General features: G+C 38.6%; 1 protein-coding gene and 1 long non-coding RNA gene across 13 annotated transcripts in view; one reads left to right on the top strand and one right to left on the bottom strand.

Annotated features, from left to right (window-relative positions):
• Nucleotides 1-15,659, bottom strand: part of LOC308624035 — a 54,372-nt gene extending 38,713 nt beyond the window's left edge. The window contains exons 1-2 of the long non-coding RNA XR_014016916.1: nucleotides 15,586-15,659; nucleotides 8,339-8,379 (exon numbers count right to left, since the gene is read on the bottom strand). This is a non-coding gene — a long non-coding RNA (uncharacterized lncRNA). The remainder of the gene's footprint in view (nucleotides 1-8,338; nucleotides 8,380-15,585) is intronic.
• Nucleotides 15,660-15,954: 295 nt separating this feature from the next.
• The window catches only part of CFAP20DC (CFAP20 domain containing), a 281,035-nt gene continuing 278,830 nt past the window's right edge, over nucleotides 15,955-18,159 (top strand). For 11 of the 12 annotated variants that reach the window (XM_081247103.1, XM_081247108.1, XM_081247109.1 and 8 more), the window contains exon 1: nucleotides 15,980-16,330. In XM_081247103.1, the coding sequence (XP_081103229.1) occupies nucleotides 16,310-16,330 (21 nt within the window). In that variant the 5' untranslated portion in view covers nucleotides 15,980-16,309. The other variant, XM_081247110.1, reaches the window with a different exon arrangement.

Here is an 18,159-nt window from a genome sequence, read left to right on the forward strand (position 1 = left end):
TCGATTCTCAGCATGTTGCAACTAAGTCCAACTAGTTGAAGCAAAAAGAGAAGATGAGTTACCTATAATAATCTACATATTGTCAATGAAATGTCAACAAAAGGAAGTGGTTTGTGAGAGTAGTGACAGCATATTTATTGGTATCTTCTAAACTGAAATGAAAATTAAAATGTGTAAATTTCATATTTTATTAGATTAACATTATTTATGACAGTAACTATATATTCTTATAGATTGAAAAGTTTACCTTAGATTGTATTTTATAGTTTTAAAGAAAACCATAATTCTGACACTGGTTCTACTGTTTATAAACAGGATTGCTTTCTGGTAAACTAAGGAACAATTTCCTAATTTCCTAAACAAGTAAATAAACAAAAGCAAAGCTCCTATAGTTCCTTTGTAGATTTTTATTTTTCTCTTTAGTGTTTACATTTTAGCCTACAGTAATTAGAAGTAATATTACTGTGAAAAATACAAAAATTGAAAAAGGCTCAAGAAAGCCAACCAAAGAGATAAACAAATGAGGCAAAGAAGTGGAGAGAGAAAACTAAAAAGCTAAGACAATTTAATAAGCATTAAGTAACTTAATTCTAATCCCGTATCAGGAGAGTAGCAAGCAGATTCCCTAAACAACATGACATAGAGGTTAAATCTGTTCTATAGAAATGAGCCCTATTTTCAATAGAACCATTTTATTATCTAAACATAGCTATAATTAATTTTAATTTAGGTGAGTGCATTATCCATGATTATCCATTTGAAAGACTATCTTTAGGAACCTGTCAGGCCAACAGACAAAGAATAGGACTGGGAAGAGACCAAAGATAGCAGTGGAGGACAGTACCACCCAGTGCTTGTGCATATCCAACCACGCACTCCAGCAAATACAGCAAAGCATCACTCCCTTGAACTTCTTGGGGTATGTATTATAAAATATTTTTTAAAGAATCCTGCTTTGTAATTTTAGATATATAAAGTAGAGCTAATGGATGACAGCATTAGCCAAAAAGAGATATGATTTTGTTTTGAGTAAATATATTTCAATACTCAGCACATTGTATGTAAATGGAACATCTTTTACTCTGGACTCTCATCCCCATGCTCATATCCACTTTTACAAATTTCAACCATTATACAGGAGATGTCACCTCCTCTAAGAAAACCTAATTTATACCTCTCTTATGGCATTTTTCAGAAGAGCAGTATAGGCAGTTGAGCATGGATTTACCTTTCACTGTATGACTTTGAGCATGTTGTTTATCCTCTCTCTGCCCTAATCTGTTTATTTGTAAAATAAGGATTAAATTGAAACCTACCTCTTAGGGTGGTTATGAGGATTACAAGAAAGAATACACATAAGGCACTTAGAATAGGGCCTGACATATTAAGTTCTCAGTTAATTTTAGCTCTTTTAATTACAGAGAAAGCAGAGGATAAACTGCATTATTGACTATTATATTCCATACCTAACACAGTGCCTGGCACCTAGTGTCTCTCAAACATCTACTTTTGAATGAATAAAAGAACTCTTCCTTGAGAAGTAGGAGAGCAAGAGGAGGAGGAACCAGGAAAGTAGTTCAAGGTGGAGGCAACCAGTAAGATTTTTCAAAACTGAAGGACATTCATCGTGGGGACTGGTGGGAAAAGGAACTAGGTTCTATGGTCAGTGCATTAAAGTAACTTGCTTCCCCTGGGGATTACATTAGGGATCTTATTAGGAAAACAGGTCATAGTAATAAATATAAAAGGATCTCAAATCTCTGGTTAAATCTGGTTGATTAATACAAATTTTATATCAAGGAAGACTAGAAAATTTACACAGCCATAAATTGTTGTATGATAAACATGGCTTGTATACACTTTAGATATACCTGGAGACCATTCTAAAAATGCTTTTACAAAAAGTTTAGAAAACTTTTAGTATTTTCTTAATTTTTTTCCACTTTTATTGAGATATAACTGACATATAATATCTAAGGTATACAGGGTAATGATTTGATATACATATATATTGTGAAATGATGACCACAATAAGATTAGTTATCACATCCACCACCTCACATGGTTACCATCTTTTTGGTACCATCTTTATGTGTATGGTGAGAACTTTTAAGAGATATACTCTCTTAGCAACTTCTTTTTTTTTTTGATAACCAAATTACCAGTGAAGAAACCTTATCTTATATGTTTGCTTTGACCTTTTCTTTGTTTATCAAGGGCTTTTCAACTGACTAAGGTGTATTTAAAGACTATGATTATGTATATATGTGAGTATGTATGCATTATGCATGCAGTATAAGTGCATGCATGTAAGTCTATAAACAAAAAATACCCTTTCTTTTAACTTATCACAAACACACAAAAATATGAGACATCAGAAGACCATGCAAAGTGAGTATCCTGAAATCCCTTCTACTGCCTTTCACCCTCTTCTCTTGTCTTCTCTCCTTTTTGTGGCCTTTTCTACCACTCTGAATTCCCTCCATTGTCCCAGCTCCATTCCAGAAGACTAGCTCAAGTAGAATGAGTAGCTCATTCTAGTTGGTCATGGCAGATCCTTACCCTGTGTCAACAGAGGGGAGGCAGAAGTCCTTTGGATTGGACCTTCTATGAGACAAACATTTCTCTTCAAATTACCAACTATATACCTATTGCTAAATTTCAATGATCATGCTAAACAACATATCTGACTCCTATTGGATGAAAGAGGGTAAAAGAGAGAAAGAAATTCTATTCTGTTGCACATATTTTTATTAGTGAAATAAAAGCTAGTAAGAGAGCACCTGAGCAGAGTTGGAACCCAGATGCTTTTGGTCAGTGGAGTTAGACAACTTCCCTCTCCACATGTGTCAATATGGGTAAGGATTAAATGTTTTGGGGTATTGGAGTGGAGTAAATTCTTTCATATATGTATCCATATGCACCCTGTAGTATGCACTGAGGCCAAAAGCCCTCCAGGAGAAGAGAATTTAAACTCTATCCACTATTGAAGTTGAGATAAACCTAGCAGAGAATTGGGGGCCTTAATGGAAGTCAGATTTTAGAAGGAGATTTGCCAGAAGAGAATTTGCCATAAGAGAATATACTGTAAGTGAGTTAGACCAGTAATAGCACCTGACAAGATAGGGGAATACTGATTATAGGTATGGGAAATAGCCAAAATTGTCCTAACCCAACCACCCTAGTGAAATAAGGCTGTGAACGTGTGTGTGTGTGTGTGTGTGTGTGCGCGTGCACACGCGTGTGTGTGAATTTCTAAAATTACAGCACTTTGGGACTCAATCAACTTCACTGTGGGGTGCTTCCAATACCCAACATATTTTATTACCTTAAAAAGGCATCTTTGCCTGGATGAATAAATGAAGACCTATACCAAAAAATCAGCATCAACAGTGACAGTGGCAGGCAGTGTAAGCACTACTCAGGACAAGACAGTGTAGGTGACTCTACTGAACTAGTTCCACTTGGAGTCTTAGCTTCAAACTCAGGGCTTGACTGGCTTAAGCATTTGAGTGAAAAAGCTTCATTACTAACCACTGAACACTAGGGCCCAAGTAAGACTCCCCTATGTCCAATCCTGGCAATTGACTGGAATTCACAATAAGCATTCGGTTTGCTTCCTAAGAATGAAAACATACAGTTCTGGATTTACTGGTGGTAATGCCCACCAGCCAAAGATCAGGAACGTACCAGTCAATGAAGAAGTTAGGTTCATAGCTTGTTACAACAAGGAAGAAAACACACCAACGGGAAACTATGGGCATTTCAGTAAGAGGGGGTTCGAGCTTACAGGATTTGGGCTTACGTTAGCTGATTTGGGGGAGGGTGTAGGGAAGCAAGGCTTTGCTCTGGATTGGATCCTCTGAGGAAGCAGGGGTAATTCAGTAATTGTGAACATTAACAGATCTTGTCTATATGACAGGAGAAATGAAATAAAGCATAGCTATAATTGGTAAAGTAAGACCAGTCATTCATCTTAGCCAGGGTAGGGAAATGTTTGGTCATTTTTGTGGGTTAGATAATGTTCATGTTCTTGTTTCTATTTAGACATGATTATGGAGTGGTCTTGTTTTGGTCTTGACCCATCATGGTCCCATAGTAGCCTTTTCTGATGTTGGTATTCTGTGAAATGGTTCATTCACAACAACAACAACAATCACAAGGCCTAGCTGTGAGTGGTAGGCCAGCTCCCAGAGTCTCTCTTTTATTGATGATGACATTAGCTAAAGTAGTTACATTCTAATGTCAACAACTTCAAACACGACAGATATTCATTGGCAATAGTGGCAACCAAGTAGAATCCTTTATAAAAATGTTGGGTCTGAGGAAAACTGCAGCGAAGTAATCACTTCCAAAGTGATTCCTGGATACTAGTATCTTCCCAAAGATCCTGGAAAATACATAGGCATCCAATAACATTGGATTTCCTGTGCCTATGCAGGTGGCGTCACAGAGAGTCTAAGGGTTAATGTGAAACCTGGGACAATCAAATGTGTGATGATGACTCTGATATTTGAACTAAACATATATACACTGAATCATTTAAAGAAGGTTAGAGAAACTTTCTATTGTATTAAATTCTTCATTATAGTTAGAATTTTAAAATGTTGATTTGTCTGTTATTTCTAAAAAATTACCATATATATGATGACATTAAAGTGGACATCTGCTTTTGGCTGTCCACCCTCTTCCTTCCTTGTAAGAGAACCCAGAGTTTCCTCTGGGAAACAATCCCTCCCCATTCCCAGTCTGGGTTTGGGTGGGCCCCATTCCCACTCAATCAACATATCTCATCTCCTTGGTTGCAGTGACTGATTTAAAAACAGACACAATCCAGCCTTAAGCCAATTAGGGTGCACGTTTATCTGACCATACTGATTGGTTCAGAGGTAGGCATACGGTCGCAGATGACGCAAATGAAGGTGAGCTTCAGGACTTTGGCTCAAAATGTTCTACTTTAAGAGTATGAGATTTAAGAATATATTGAGAATGCTACAGCCATTTTGTGAGCCCAAGGAGAGCTAGCATAGGGATTGAGCCAACCTAGAGGAAGGAGTGTAGAGAAAGGAATCTTGGCAATGCTGTTTGATCTGGATGCAGTTGGATTTGCTCTGAGTTGCTAAGTTATATGAATCGATAAATAATCAACCATTTATTGTTTGAGCCAGTTTCAGTTTAGTATTCAATCACTTTAAACACAAAGAGTGCTGATAGAATGAACATGCAAGTTAGTATCTTCTGATTTGGAAAAGTTACTCAAATAAAGCAAAATTTCTATTATATATATAAAATAGCAATACAATAGCAAAATAATAACATGATCACCAAATAAGTTAAAGTACCTTCAAGGTCCAAAACTCTGATTGCTCTGATGTATTTTTGCTTGTTTGTTAACATTATGAGTTAGTTCATAAGTAATATCATTGTCATAAAAGGGTACTGATGCAACTTCTTCTCCAATGCTAACAATGACTGAATGACTTTTAAAAGTATATAATAATGTAAATTGTAAAAGAAGAAGTAAAACTGTCACTGTTTGCAGATGGCATGATATTATATATAGAAACTCCTAAAAATGCTACCAGAAAACTACTAGAGCTCATCAATGAATTTGGTAAAGTTGCAGTATACAAAATTTATATGCAAAAATCTCTTGCATTCTTATACACTAACAATGAAAGATCAGAAAGAGAAATTAAGGAAACAATCCCATTTACCATTGCATCAAAAAGAATAAAATACCTAGGAATAAACCTATTGAAGGAGGCAAAAGATCTGTACTCTGAAAACCAGAAGATGTTCATGAAAGAAATCAATGATGACACAAACAGATGGAAAGATATACCATGTTCTTGGATTGGAAGAATCAATAGTGTCCAAATGACTATACTACCCAAGGTAATCTACAGATTCAATGCAATCCCTATCAAATTACCAATGGCATTTTTCACAGAATGAGAACAAAACATTTTAATATTTGTATGGAAACAGGAAAGACTCCAGAGAGCTAAAGCAATCCCGAGAAAGGAAAATGGAGCTGGAGGAATCAGAGTCCCTGACTTTAGACTATACAGCAAAGCTACAGTAATCAAAAGAGTATGGTACCGGCACAAAAACAGGCATATAGATCAATGGAACAGGATAGAAAGCCCAGAAATAAATCCACTCCCTATGGTCAATTAATCTATGACAAAGGAGGCAAGAAATGTGATGGAGAAAAGACAGTCTCTTCAATAAGTGGTGCTGGGAAAACTGTGGACAGCTACATGTAGAAGAATGAAATTATAACATTCTCTAACACCACACACAAAAATAAACCCAAAATGGATTAAAGACCTAAATGTAAGGCCAGATACCATAAAACTCTTAGAGGAAAACATAGGCAGAACACTCTTTCACATAAATTACATCAATATCTTTTTGGACCTCCTGGAGTACTGAAAATAAACAAATGGGACCTAATTAAACTTAAAAGCTTCTGAACAGCAAAGGAAACCATAAACAAAACAAAAAGACAATGCACAGAATGAGACAAAATATTTGCAAACGAAGTGACCGACAAGGGATTAATCTCCAAAATGTACAAACAGCTTATGCAGCTCTATATCAAAAAAATAAACAAGGCAATCAAAAAATGGGCAGAAGGTCTAAATAGACATTTCTTCAAATAAGACATACAGATGGCCAGAAAGCACATGAAAAGATGCTCAACATCACTAATTATCGGAGAAATGCAAATCAAAACTACAATGAGGGCTTCCCTGGTGGCGCAGTGGTTGAGAGTCCGCCTGCCGATGCAGGGGACACGGGTTCGTGCCCCAGTCCGGGAGGATCCCACGTGCCGCGGAGCGGCTGGGCCCGTGAGCCATGGCTGCTGAGCCTGCGCGTCCGGAGCCTGTGCTTCGCAACGGGAGAGACCACAACAATGAGAGGCCCACATACCGCAAAAAAAAAAAAAAAAAAACTACAATGAGATATCATCTCACACCAGTCAGAATGGCCATCATCAAGAAATCTAGAAACAATAAATGCTGGAGGGGGTGTGGAGAAAAGGGAACACTCTTGCACTGCTGGTGGGAATGTGAATTGGTACAGCCACTATGGAGAACAGTATGGAGGTTCCTTAAAAAACTAAAAATAGAACTACCATATGACCCAGCAATCCCACTACTAGGCATATACCCTGAGAAAACCATAATTCAAAAAGAGACATGTACCAAAATGTTCATTGCAGCTCTATTCACAATAGCCCGGAGATGGAAACAACCTAAGTGTCCATCATCGGATGAATGGATAAAGAAGATGTGGCACATATATACAATGGAATATTACTCAGCCATAAAAAGAAACGAAATTGAGCTATTTGTAATGAGGTGGATAGACCTAGAGTCTGTCATACAGAGTGAAGTAACTCAGAAAGAGAAAGACAAATACTGTATGCTAACACATATATACGGAATTTAAGGGAAAAAAATGTCATGAAGAACCTAGGGGTAAAACAGGAATAAAGACACAGACCTACTTGAGAATGGACTTGAGGATATGGGGAGGGGGAAGGGTAAGCTGTGACAAAGCAAAAGAGAGGCATGGACATATATACAGTACCAAACGTAAGGTAGATAGATAGTGGGAAGCAGCCGCATAGCACAGGGAGATCAGCTGGTGCTTTGTGACCACCTGGAGGGGTGGGATAGGGAGGGTGGGAGGGAGGGAGACGCAAGAGGGAAGGGATGGGGGAACAGATGTATATGTATGACTGATTCACTTTGTTATAAAGCAGAAACTAAAAAAAAAAAAACTACAATGAGATATCACCTCAGACTGGTCAGAATGGCCATCATCAAAAAGTCTACAAACAATAAATGCTGGAGACGGTGTGGAGAAAAAGGAACCCTCCTACACTGTTGGTGGGGATGTAAATTGGTACAACCCCTATGGAGAACAGTATGGAGGTTCCTTAAAACACTAAAAATAGAGCTATCATATGATCCAGCAATCTCACTCCCAGGCATATATCCGGAGAAAACCATAATTCAAAAAGATATATGCACCCCAATGTTCATTGCAGCCCTATTTACAATAACCAAGTCATGGAAGCAGCCTAAATGTCCATCGACAGAGGAATGGATAAAGAAGATGTGGAACACATATACAATGAAATGGTACTCTGCCATCAAAAAGAATGAAATAACGCCATTTGCAGCAACATGGATGGACCTAGAGGTTATCATTCTAAGTGAAGTAAGTCAGACAAAGATGAATATCATATGATATCACTCATGTGGAATCTTAAAAAATGATACAAATGAACTTATTCGTAAAACAGAAACATACTCACAGACTTTGAAAGCAGACTTGTGGTTGTCAGGGGTGGGAAACCTGGGGGAGAGGGATAAATTAGGAGTTTGGGATTAATATATACACACTACTGTATATAAAATAGATAATCAACAGGGACCTACTGAATAGCACAGGGAACTCTACTCAATATTCTGTAATAACCTATATGGGAAAATAGTCTATAAAAGCATGGATACATATATGTATAATTGAATCCCTTAGGTATACATCTGAAACTAACACAACAGTGTAAATCAACTATACTCCAATGTAAAATAAAAATTAAATTTAAGAAAAGTATATAATAATCTGTTTTATAAAACAATAAAATAGACTATTGTAAACTGTGTTTAAGGTTTTTGATAAAGTATGAAAAAGGTAAGTTTCTGAGAGAATTTATGATTGCAAGTAAGTTTTATCCTGTGTCCTTTGATTTTTTTAGATTAATTTATTGCATAATTTTGACCCTTTAAAAGTTCTTGCACTAAGCTTTTTATTTTTACCTTCAACTGTAAATTCCCCTATTGTTCTACAAAACTATGACAGAAGGACATTTCTTTAAAGATCAGCACATATACATTTCTATTCATAATACCTGAACAAAAACATCAATTAGCAGTGTGGATAACGAGTCTTTAATACTCAATCAAACCACACTAATTTAAGGCTCTAATAGAAAAGATTTTATTTTGCTTTTGCTCCTTTTTGTGGAAAAAAGTATAATTGTAGCCTTCAAAAGAGCCTGCATACTAAAATATTATTCAAGAATATCAAATTAAATTTCAAATAATCTCACAGGTAATGTAGTTAAGAGTCCACATGCTAACTTATCTATAAATTATACACTTTCATTAAAATGGATCATATACTTCTCCTCCTATCTAACCATAATCCTTCCACCTGTGCTCTAAGTCTCATCACTTTCTCCTTTTCAGGCATCTCACGGTGATTTTTCTGTCTCTTGTCTGTATCTTCAAAATCCAAGTAACTTCCACTGGGAACAAATTGTAAAAACTCTCTGCAAAATGCCTAACACTGTAGCTGTTGTAGGTCCTTTACTCTTTTTCACTGTCAAACTTACTAACTGTTGTCTTCATTTGCTATCACCACTTCCTCTCTTGCCAATCACTCCTCAGTCTACTGGAATCTGGCTTCTACGTGAATGGCTCTACAAAAGAAATCTTGCAGAGGTCACTGTTGATCTTCGCGTTACTTTTCAAGACTTATCTTATTTGACATCTTAGAAGCAGAGACATTTGCTGGCCTATCCCTGTTTAACTGAAAGACTTTTATTATATATATATATATCTATCTTTATAGGAGTATAGGAGTATAATTGCTTTCCAGTGTTGTGTTAGTTTCTGTTGTACAACAAAGTAAATCAGCTATAAGTATACATATATCCCCATATCCCCTCCCTCTTGAGCCTCCCTCCCATCCTCCCTATCCCACCCCTCTAGGTCATCACAAAGCATCGAGCTGATCTCCTTGTGCTATGCAGCAGCTTCCCACTAGCCATCCATTTTGTATTTGGATTTCCCTAATGATTAGTGATACTGAGCAACTTTTCATGCCCTTTATCGGCCATTTGTACATCTTTTTTAGATAAATGTCTATTCAAATCTTTTGCCCATTTTGAATCAAGTTGTTTTTTGTTGTTATTGTTGTTGTATAAATTCTTTGTATATTCTGAATGTATACATTATCAGATACATGATTTCCAAACATTTTCTCCCATTCCGTAAGTTGCCTTTCAATGCTGTTGATCATGTCCTTTAAAGCAGAGAAGTTTTAAATTTTGATGTAGTCTAACTTGTATTTTGTTGTTGTTATTGCCTGTCCTTTTAGTGTCATATCCAAGAAATCATTGTCAAATCAAATTTCATGAATCTTTTCCCTTTCCCCTATGTTTTCTTCCAAAAGCTTTATAGTTTTAAGTTTTATGTTTAGGTCCATTTTGAATTATTTTTTTATATATTATAAAGTAAGGGTCCAACTTCATTCTTTTGCATGTGGATATCCAGTTTTCCATAGCCCTCTTATCACAAATCAACACTAACTGGTTTTAAGTTAGGGATAGTCATGTAAGAAAAACTTGCTACTTAGATCTAACAACTTTCATGACAAAATAAGGGCATTTATGTTATTTAAAAACAAACTGGCATTAAGTATCAACTCATTTCATTTAAACTTTTCAAAGATGCATTTTACAAATATGTTCATTTTTTGAAACTTAAGTGCTTGCTATATAAAACTGATTTATTTAGGGAAGTATTCACAGGGAATACATAGGGAAATATTCAACTACTGGAATAGGTATTTTTTTTCCTGTGAAAATCTTCAGGTAGTAATTTGTTTTGGAAATTTCAAGTTTATGCATGAATTTTGGTTATCCAAAGGTACAGGCAGGAAACAGTCACTGTAGAGTCTCATAGACCAGAAAGAAAAAAAAACAAAAAGAAAAAACATTTAAAGAGAAAACCTAGAAACAGTAAAGCCCTCAGAAACTTTGCCCACACCACACCTTCCTAAAAAAAGATATCACTACTCTCAAATCAAAGGTCAAACAGATGACTCAGGTATCACTAATTTTTCTCACTTGCTTGAAACTACAAAATAGGCACTGTTTTTAAATTATTCTATCAACTTGGCATTAATGTCATTCATAAAGTTAGTTCATAATGTGGAATAAAATAACTCCCAAGTATTAAACATTTCTAGATTATTGTGTAGCAAAAAAATTCTGATCATCAAACCAATATCTTTTTTCTTCCCATTATGCCAAATAATTCGATTATGAACTGCAACCAAAATATAAACTTCAAATATATTAAGGTAAATACTGTACATTCTTAGTTCAAAAGAACACTATTTCTTGTCAAATTAATAACCATATTATCTAACTTGAATGACTACATTGTCATACAAAGACTCTGTCACCCTTTAAAACTTCTAGTTTCTAGTCTATTCCATTTTAAATACTATCCAATATCTTTTAATAATATTAATACACCGCCAAATTACTTTCTTTGTAGAACAAAGACAAGCACTTTAAAGCTTATAAAGTGACTAAGTCTTAATGTTGCCAAATTAAGTTAAGCAATTTAATGCAATTACTAATTGTACCAGCTTCTTTAAAAACTGTAGCAATTAGAGAAACTGTTTCACTGCCATTTATAATGTACATAAAAAACTTGGCTTAAGCAAAGTTGTTTGAGCAGGCTGGCTTTTTTCGGGGTTTGAGAGTGGGGGTGAGTGGGTGGTGCTGAATTCTAGTAGCCATTCTTGAAGTCATAGCCAAATCCAAGTTTTTGGTCACAGCTTGCATTCATCCACATCAAACAAGAGTATTTGGTATTATAAAATCAAATCTCTTCCTACCTCTGCTTTTGAGTTCATATTGTTAAAGTAGGGCACATGCTTATTTCTGCTTTATAGCCACCACTGTCAGTGTTAAGGGTAGTTCTCGTCATAGACAAAACAACTTTGATCTAAGCTGGGCTGCCTTCAGAGTTGTCCTATGCCTGTTCAGGCCTGATACCACACTTGCTAATGAAAATCCAACTGTAAGTCTCCTGAACTTGTTATGAGTTAGGAGGATTAGGAGATGATCCAACCCTTGGACAATTGGGCCTTGGACAATCCTTTCTCTCAAGGAATTAAGGAGACTGAAGTAAATTTTACTAGTTCTTTCCAGCATTAAATTGAATAAATAGGTCATTTAAAAAACAAAACACCTGAGTAATAAGACTTGCTGATACACTGTGGTTAATCACTTCAACTCTGTAACTAGTTTTTCTATCAATAAATTGTGGTTATTAATGTTTTCAATTGCTTTTTCCTTGTTTTCTCAACACCAAAACCTATGGCTGTCTTTGAAGAATATATTCATCTTTCACCTCCTCCCACTTTCATTCACTCATTCATTCAATTACTATTTTGTTATGCCAGGTACACAGTTGAAGTAGTATACCAAGCACTAGGGATTCAAGGGTAAACAAAACAGACATGGTCCCTGCTCTCTTGAAATCTACAGTCCATTAGAGACGGCCAATATTATAGACATAAAATTTCAACAATGATTTCAATAATACTAAGAGCTAAGATGCTATGAGAACATATAAACTGGGGATTTGATCTAGTCAGGGATATCAGAGGAGTCCCTTAGAAAGGGACCCTTGAGGTAAACTCTATAGGATAAGTAGGCCTTAACCAAAGAAAGAAGGGAGCAGAAGTAATCCATGCAAGAGATCAGTACAAAGGTCTTACGGTGAAAGCAAACATGCTATACATGAAGAACTATAAGAAAACTCAATGTTACTAAAACGAAGCGGGTCACATAATGTACAAAGAAACTGGAGAGGAAGACAGGCTCTATAGTCACAAAAGGGTTAGAATCAGGGGACTGATATGATTGAATTTGTGTTTTATAAAGATGACTGACTGCAACGTGGAGATAGATTTGAAAGGTGGCTGACGTGGTGTGTGAATTAGGAGGATATTATAGTAGTTCAGAGAAGAGAAGATTACAGGTAAATCAGAGTAGAGATAACAGTGGAGGGAAGGTAGATAGACTTTTAAAGTAGATAAAATGAATAGGTTTGGGTAATGGATTGAGTATGAGGAGTATATTAGCAATAGATATATTGCTGTGTAAAAAATTACCCTAAATCTTGGCAATTTACAATAATTGTCTCATAATTTCTGTGGGTCAGGAATCAGGGTATGACTTAGCGGGTACCTCTGACCCAGGCTCACTGAGCTGCAATCAAGGTGTCGACTAGGGATGCAGTCACTTCGAGGTGCAACCGGAGAAGGAGTCACTTCCAAGCCCACTCATGTGGCTGTTGACAAATCTCAAGTCCTCACTGACTGTTGGCCAGAGACATCAGTTCCTTACTACCTGCACCTCTCCAAGGGGCTACTCACAACACAGCAACTTGCTTCCTTCAGAGTGAAGATTGGGGAAGCTGGGGGATAGACAGGGGGGAAACCAGAGCAAGCAAGGATATCAGAGTGAAGGAAGGCAAGCAAGAAGGAAATCAGTCTTTTTGTAACCTTATCATGGAAATAACATCTCGGAACTTTTGCCACATTGTATTCATAAGAAGTGAGTCACTAAGTTCAGTCCATACCCAAGGGGAGAAGATTACACAAAGGGCATGCCTACCAGAAGGTGGAGATCATTGGGGGCCATTTTAGAGGCTGCTCATTGCAGCTAGTGAGGAAGCAGGAGGCACTGTGATATTAGTGAGATTAGGAAAGATAGGAAAGGTGCATGTTTGGAGAAGTTTTGTTTTGGACATGGTGAGTTCAAAAGGACAGGTGCCTTTAATTTGATCAACAAATATGTGTTTATAAAATACCTACTATGTGCCAAGCATTACTCTAGGACATGGGAAATAATGATGAACACAGAAGTCCTCGCCTTCATAGAATTTACCTTCTAACAGGTGAAGATAGATGATAAACAAATAAATAAATAAATTCATATAATGATGAGGGGTAGAAAGAAAATAGCATAGGACAAAGGTTCAGGGTTTCTCTTCTGTGACATCTGTGGTGTCAAAATATGTTCTGAGACTCAAGTATATTCTTAAAAGCCTTAGGATGTTCCCTAGATTCCTCCTGTACTCTCACTGTACTTTTTTCCTCTCTTATAGTATTTACCAAAGACTACTTTATATTATAGTGCAAGTCATCCTTTGTGTTGACTTGCATCATCCAAAAATGCTATGCCTCCCCCCAAAAAGATATCTACATCTACCCCCTGGAACATGTGAATGCTTCCTTATTTGGCAAAAAAGGTCTTTGCAATGTAATTAAGGATGTTGAAATACGGAGATCACCCTGAATTATCCAAGTGGGCCCTAAATGCCAAAACAACTGTCCTTTTAAGAGACACATAGAGGAAAAGACACACACAGAAGAGAAAGAGGCACTGTGACTATGGAGGCAGAGATAGAAGAGATGCAGCCACAAGTCAAGGGATGCCAATAGCCACCAGAGATGGAAGAGGCAAAGGTCAGATTCTCCTATAAAGCCTCCAAAGGGGGTGCTACCCTGCTGACACCTTGTTTGGATTTCCAGCCTCCAGAACTGTGAGAGAATAAATCTGTGTTGTTTTAAGCCACCCAGTTTGTGACAATTTGTTACAGCAGCCACGGGAAACTAATATACCCTCCAATGTTAATTCCTACCACTGGATCCATGGCATTTATCACAAGTTGTAATTATTTGTTTGTTCACTTCTTTATTCTGCCTTGCCCCAGGAATATGCAAGCTACACGAAGATGGGGGGCCTTCCTTATACACCTAGCTCTTAGTATAGTGTCTGGAATATACTGCATTCCTAAGAGTTATCTCTTAAATGAATGGATGGATAAATGTCCCCCATTAGAAAACAAGATAGACACCATGTCTACTGACCATAATTCCCAAAGCCCCCAGAACAGAGTCCTGCCAAAAACTGTTGTTGAACTAGGTTTGAGCTCTAGAAACCAAGTCTGAATTCTAGATATTGTACTGCAATTTACAGCTATGTGACAGCCCCACCTCTATCTTGTACACAACCAGTATTAGTGTATTCAAGTAAATTTGTTCCTTATCTTTCCTTCTTAGCCCTGACAAGGAGCAGGTCCAGAAGGCATTCATTTTCTCACCCCATACATGATCCATGGTGCCACAACCAAAAATCAACACTGCATCCTTGAGTAAATTCCTAATCAACTCAGAACCTCAGTGATCTCAACTGAAAGGAGACTAACCCTTACTTCACAGGGTTGTGAACCACTTGGCCTATAGCAGGGGCTCCAGGAGTGGTACCTGACTACTGATTAACCCTGAGCCACTGACCTAACTCAGCTTTGAGTTAGGTACGAGCTCCAAACCAGTTCCATCACTTACTGGCCATGTGAGCTTAGGCAAGATATTTTACCTTTCAGAGCCACAGTTTCTTAGCCAAAAACGGACAATAATACCTACATTGTAAGAGTGGTTCAGACACAGAACCAGTTAAACTTAAGAGAGCGCCTGGCTCAATAACGTATGTAGTTATTACTTTGGGCAAAAAACCTTGGCTTTTTGAAGTGTGCAGTGACCTTCCTTGGGCCTTCTGAAGCAATGAAAGGGGATGGCGGACCCTATCAGTGCCTCAACGAAGCCAAGTTTGGGAACCTTGAGCAAAAGGCTCCATGAGGGTTCCATGATTCCACGATTCCATGACTCTTTCCTCCAGCAACCTACCAGTTATCAGTGTTTACAACGAAGAGAGGCGAAGCCGACGTGACAGGTTTTCTAGAAGAATCCAGCACCTGTGGTAGCTCTTAAGCCAGGTTAAATTTAGGCTATTTTGCAGACACGGGTCACGACCTAGTGCGGGCGCTGGTCACAGGTTGGGCGTCCCACCCTTTGAGCGAAAGTCCGTCAGTTGCCTGGGCAACGCCTACGTCACTGCGTAGTCTCACGTGTCCGTCAGCGTGAAGCTCGGCCAGCACCACGCGCAGGCGCCTCGTGGGAGCCAATGGGCGCGGTCGGAACGTCCGCCCCGCTCGGCCCTCTTCCGAGCGGATTCGGGGGCGGGGCGGGGCGGGGTGGGGCGGCGGCGGGAACGCGCCAGCCTTTCTCCGGTGAGTAGGCTGGCGGTTGTTGGAGGTTCAGCGTCTGGGCACTCTGTCACGTAGGTTACGCACACGCTCAGTCCCCTGCGGCCGCCCGGAGCCCGCCCAGGCAGCTGTCCCCTCCCAGACTCCGGCGCCCCGGAGGCGGGGCCGCGATGGTTCGGGGCGGGGGCCCGAGGTGAGCTGACAAAGGGCGGAGAAGAGCCTGGCCGAGTTGGGGCCGACCACTAAGCCCTTCCCCGGCCGTCGGGCCCTGGCTTCCCGCCCGCCGATTTCCAGCCGTCAGGGTCACGCTACTCTCTGGAAGTCCTGAATTCCGGTGCCCCTCAAGCCCCGGGCTCCCGGCGGGAATGTTCAAAAATGAGTACCAGGTAACCGGAAACGGCTCTCCAACGGGTCTAGCTTTGTCCTGTTGGGTGAGGTAGCTCACGTCCGGGTGAAGAGGGACATTCCCCCCCCCCCCACCAAGTAATACTGTCTTTCTCGGGGTAAGAAGGAACTAATGGATAAGTGGTCTTAACCCAAAAAGGGAAAGAAAAGAAAGCAACTGCCGTGTGGGCATATGATTTGACGTTCCCTCTCCAGCTCCGTGCTTCTCAAGGTGTAGGGATTCCCTGTGTTTCTGACTGAAATGCAGCCTTAAACCCCAACCAGATCTCCGGAATCAGAACCTTAAGGGCAGGACCCATAAACCTTGAGTGAACAATACTGAGGCACACTGGTAACTCAGAAGCTATTTAGCGGAGAGTGAATGAGTGAATGCATGAATGGGTTAAGCTAAGAAAGAAAATAAGCAGTTTGGCCGTCTGCTGTTTTCTCTTCCCCCCAAATTGAGGGCGCGTCAGTGATTCTCAAAGGCTGTGGTACATTAAGATCATTTGGAGTACTTGTAAAAAAATGGATTTCCTGAGCCTCACATCAAATAGAGTGAATCAGAATCTCTGTTGATGGGGCTAGTTAATTTACCTTTATAGCACCTTTCTCCATTTGATTCTGATGCAGGTGGTCTAAATACCACACTGAGGGAAACTGCTTCTGGGTCTTCCTCAGTCACTTTGAGTATCCTAGTGGGTCTCCAAAGCGCTCCTGCTTTCCTCACTTCACTGGGCACCTCCCTGATCTTCCTTGACCCTAGTCTCCTACCCTCCCCTCCTATCTCTACCTGAGGTTACACTCTCCATTTACAGTCTGTGCTATCCTAGTACTGCTGTTACGAACAATTTCGTCCCCGTGCCGGAACAGACCTCCACTGGTCACCTCTTCGTTCCTTCTACCTTTTCATCAAATACTACCTGCCTTCTTATGAGTGCCCTCAGAGTATTCTGCAGTTCTCTTTCTTCTGTTCCGTTTGATGTCATTAAATCTGTTGGAACAATTTTAGAGAGTTTCTCTCGCTTAAGATAGGTAAAATATATTATAAAAAAATCAGTGTCTACTGTGGGAAACAGGTGATAGCAGAAATGTGGGTGGGGGAGGTATTTTTCTATCTCACCAGGTATAAGGATTTTTCTCTTTAAAAAAAAAAAAAGAAAAAGCTTCCTCACATTTAAAATTCATAGTGAAATATGACCTGACCCCAGAAGCTATAGTAATTCAATTCCACACACAGTTTGCACATAGTACTGCCTACAGAAGACGTTAAATGTCTTAACTTCAAGTGATGACATGTTAAAACTCAGAAGCAAAAATATCTTTATATTATTGAGAAAAATTAAAAGCAGGAAATTCTTTATGAAAGTCAGACAGGTTTGCTCATGTGCTGCTTATAATTTAACAGGCCATAGAAGAAAACCATATTTACTCTCAGGTTTTCAGTTTTTTGCAATAAACTCTTCCTTAGAGACAATCATCTTTGATTTCTCTCTTATAATTAAAGCTTATGGACACTCAGTAATGTGTTTAGTGTTTTTACATGAGCATGTCCCTCCATGTTCCCAGGTTTACAATAGGGAACACTTAGCATGTCTATGGAAATGATTCTGTTTTTTTGGTACATATTTTATAGATCACCAAATTAATTTGTATTAAATATATAAAAAGATCTTCTAGGAATCCTCAAAATAAGAATCACTCTGTCTCCAAGTCCAAGCTTCTTTTATTGACCCAGTACTAAACTATTCAGTTTGCCCTTTTTTTGAATAATCATTGCTGGTATTAATGAGTCCTTGCTTTGTGCATCACACTTTATTGAGTGTGATGG

Source organism: Mesoplodon bidens, assembly GCF_964165515.1.
Source record: "Mesoplodon bidens genome assembly, chromosome: 10".
NCBI classification, from domain to species: domain Eukaryota; kingdom Metazoa; phylum Chordata; class Mammalia; order Artiodactyla; family Ziphiidae; genus Mesoplodon; species Mesoplodon bidens.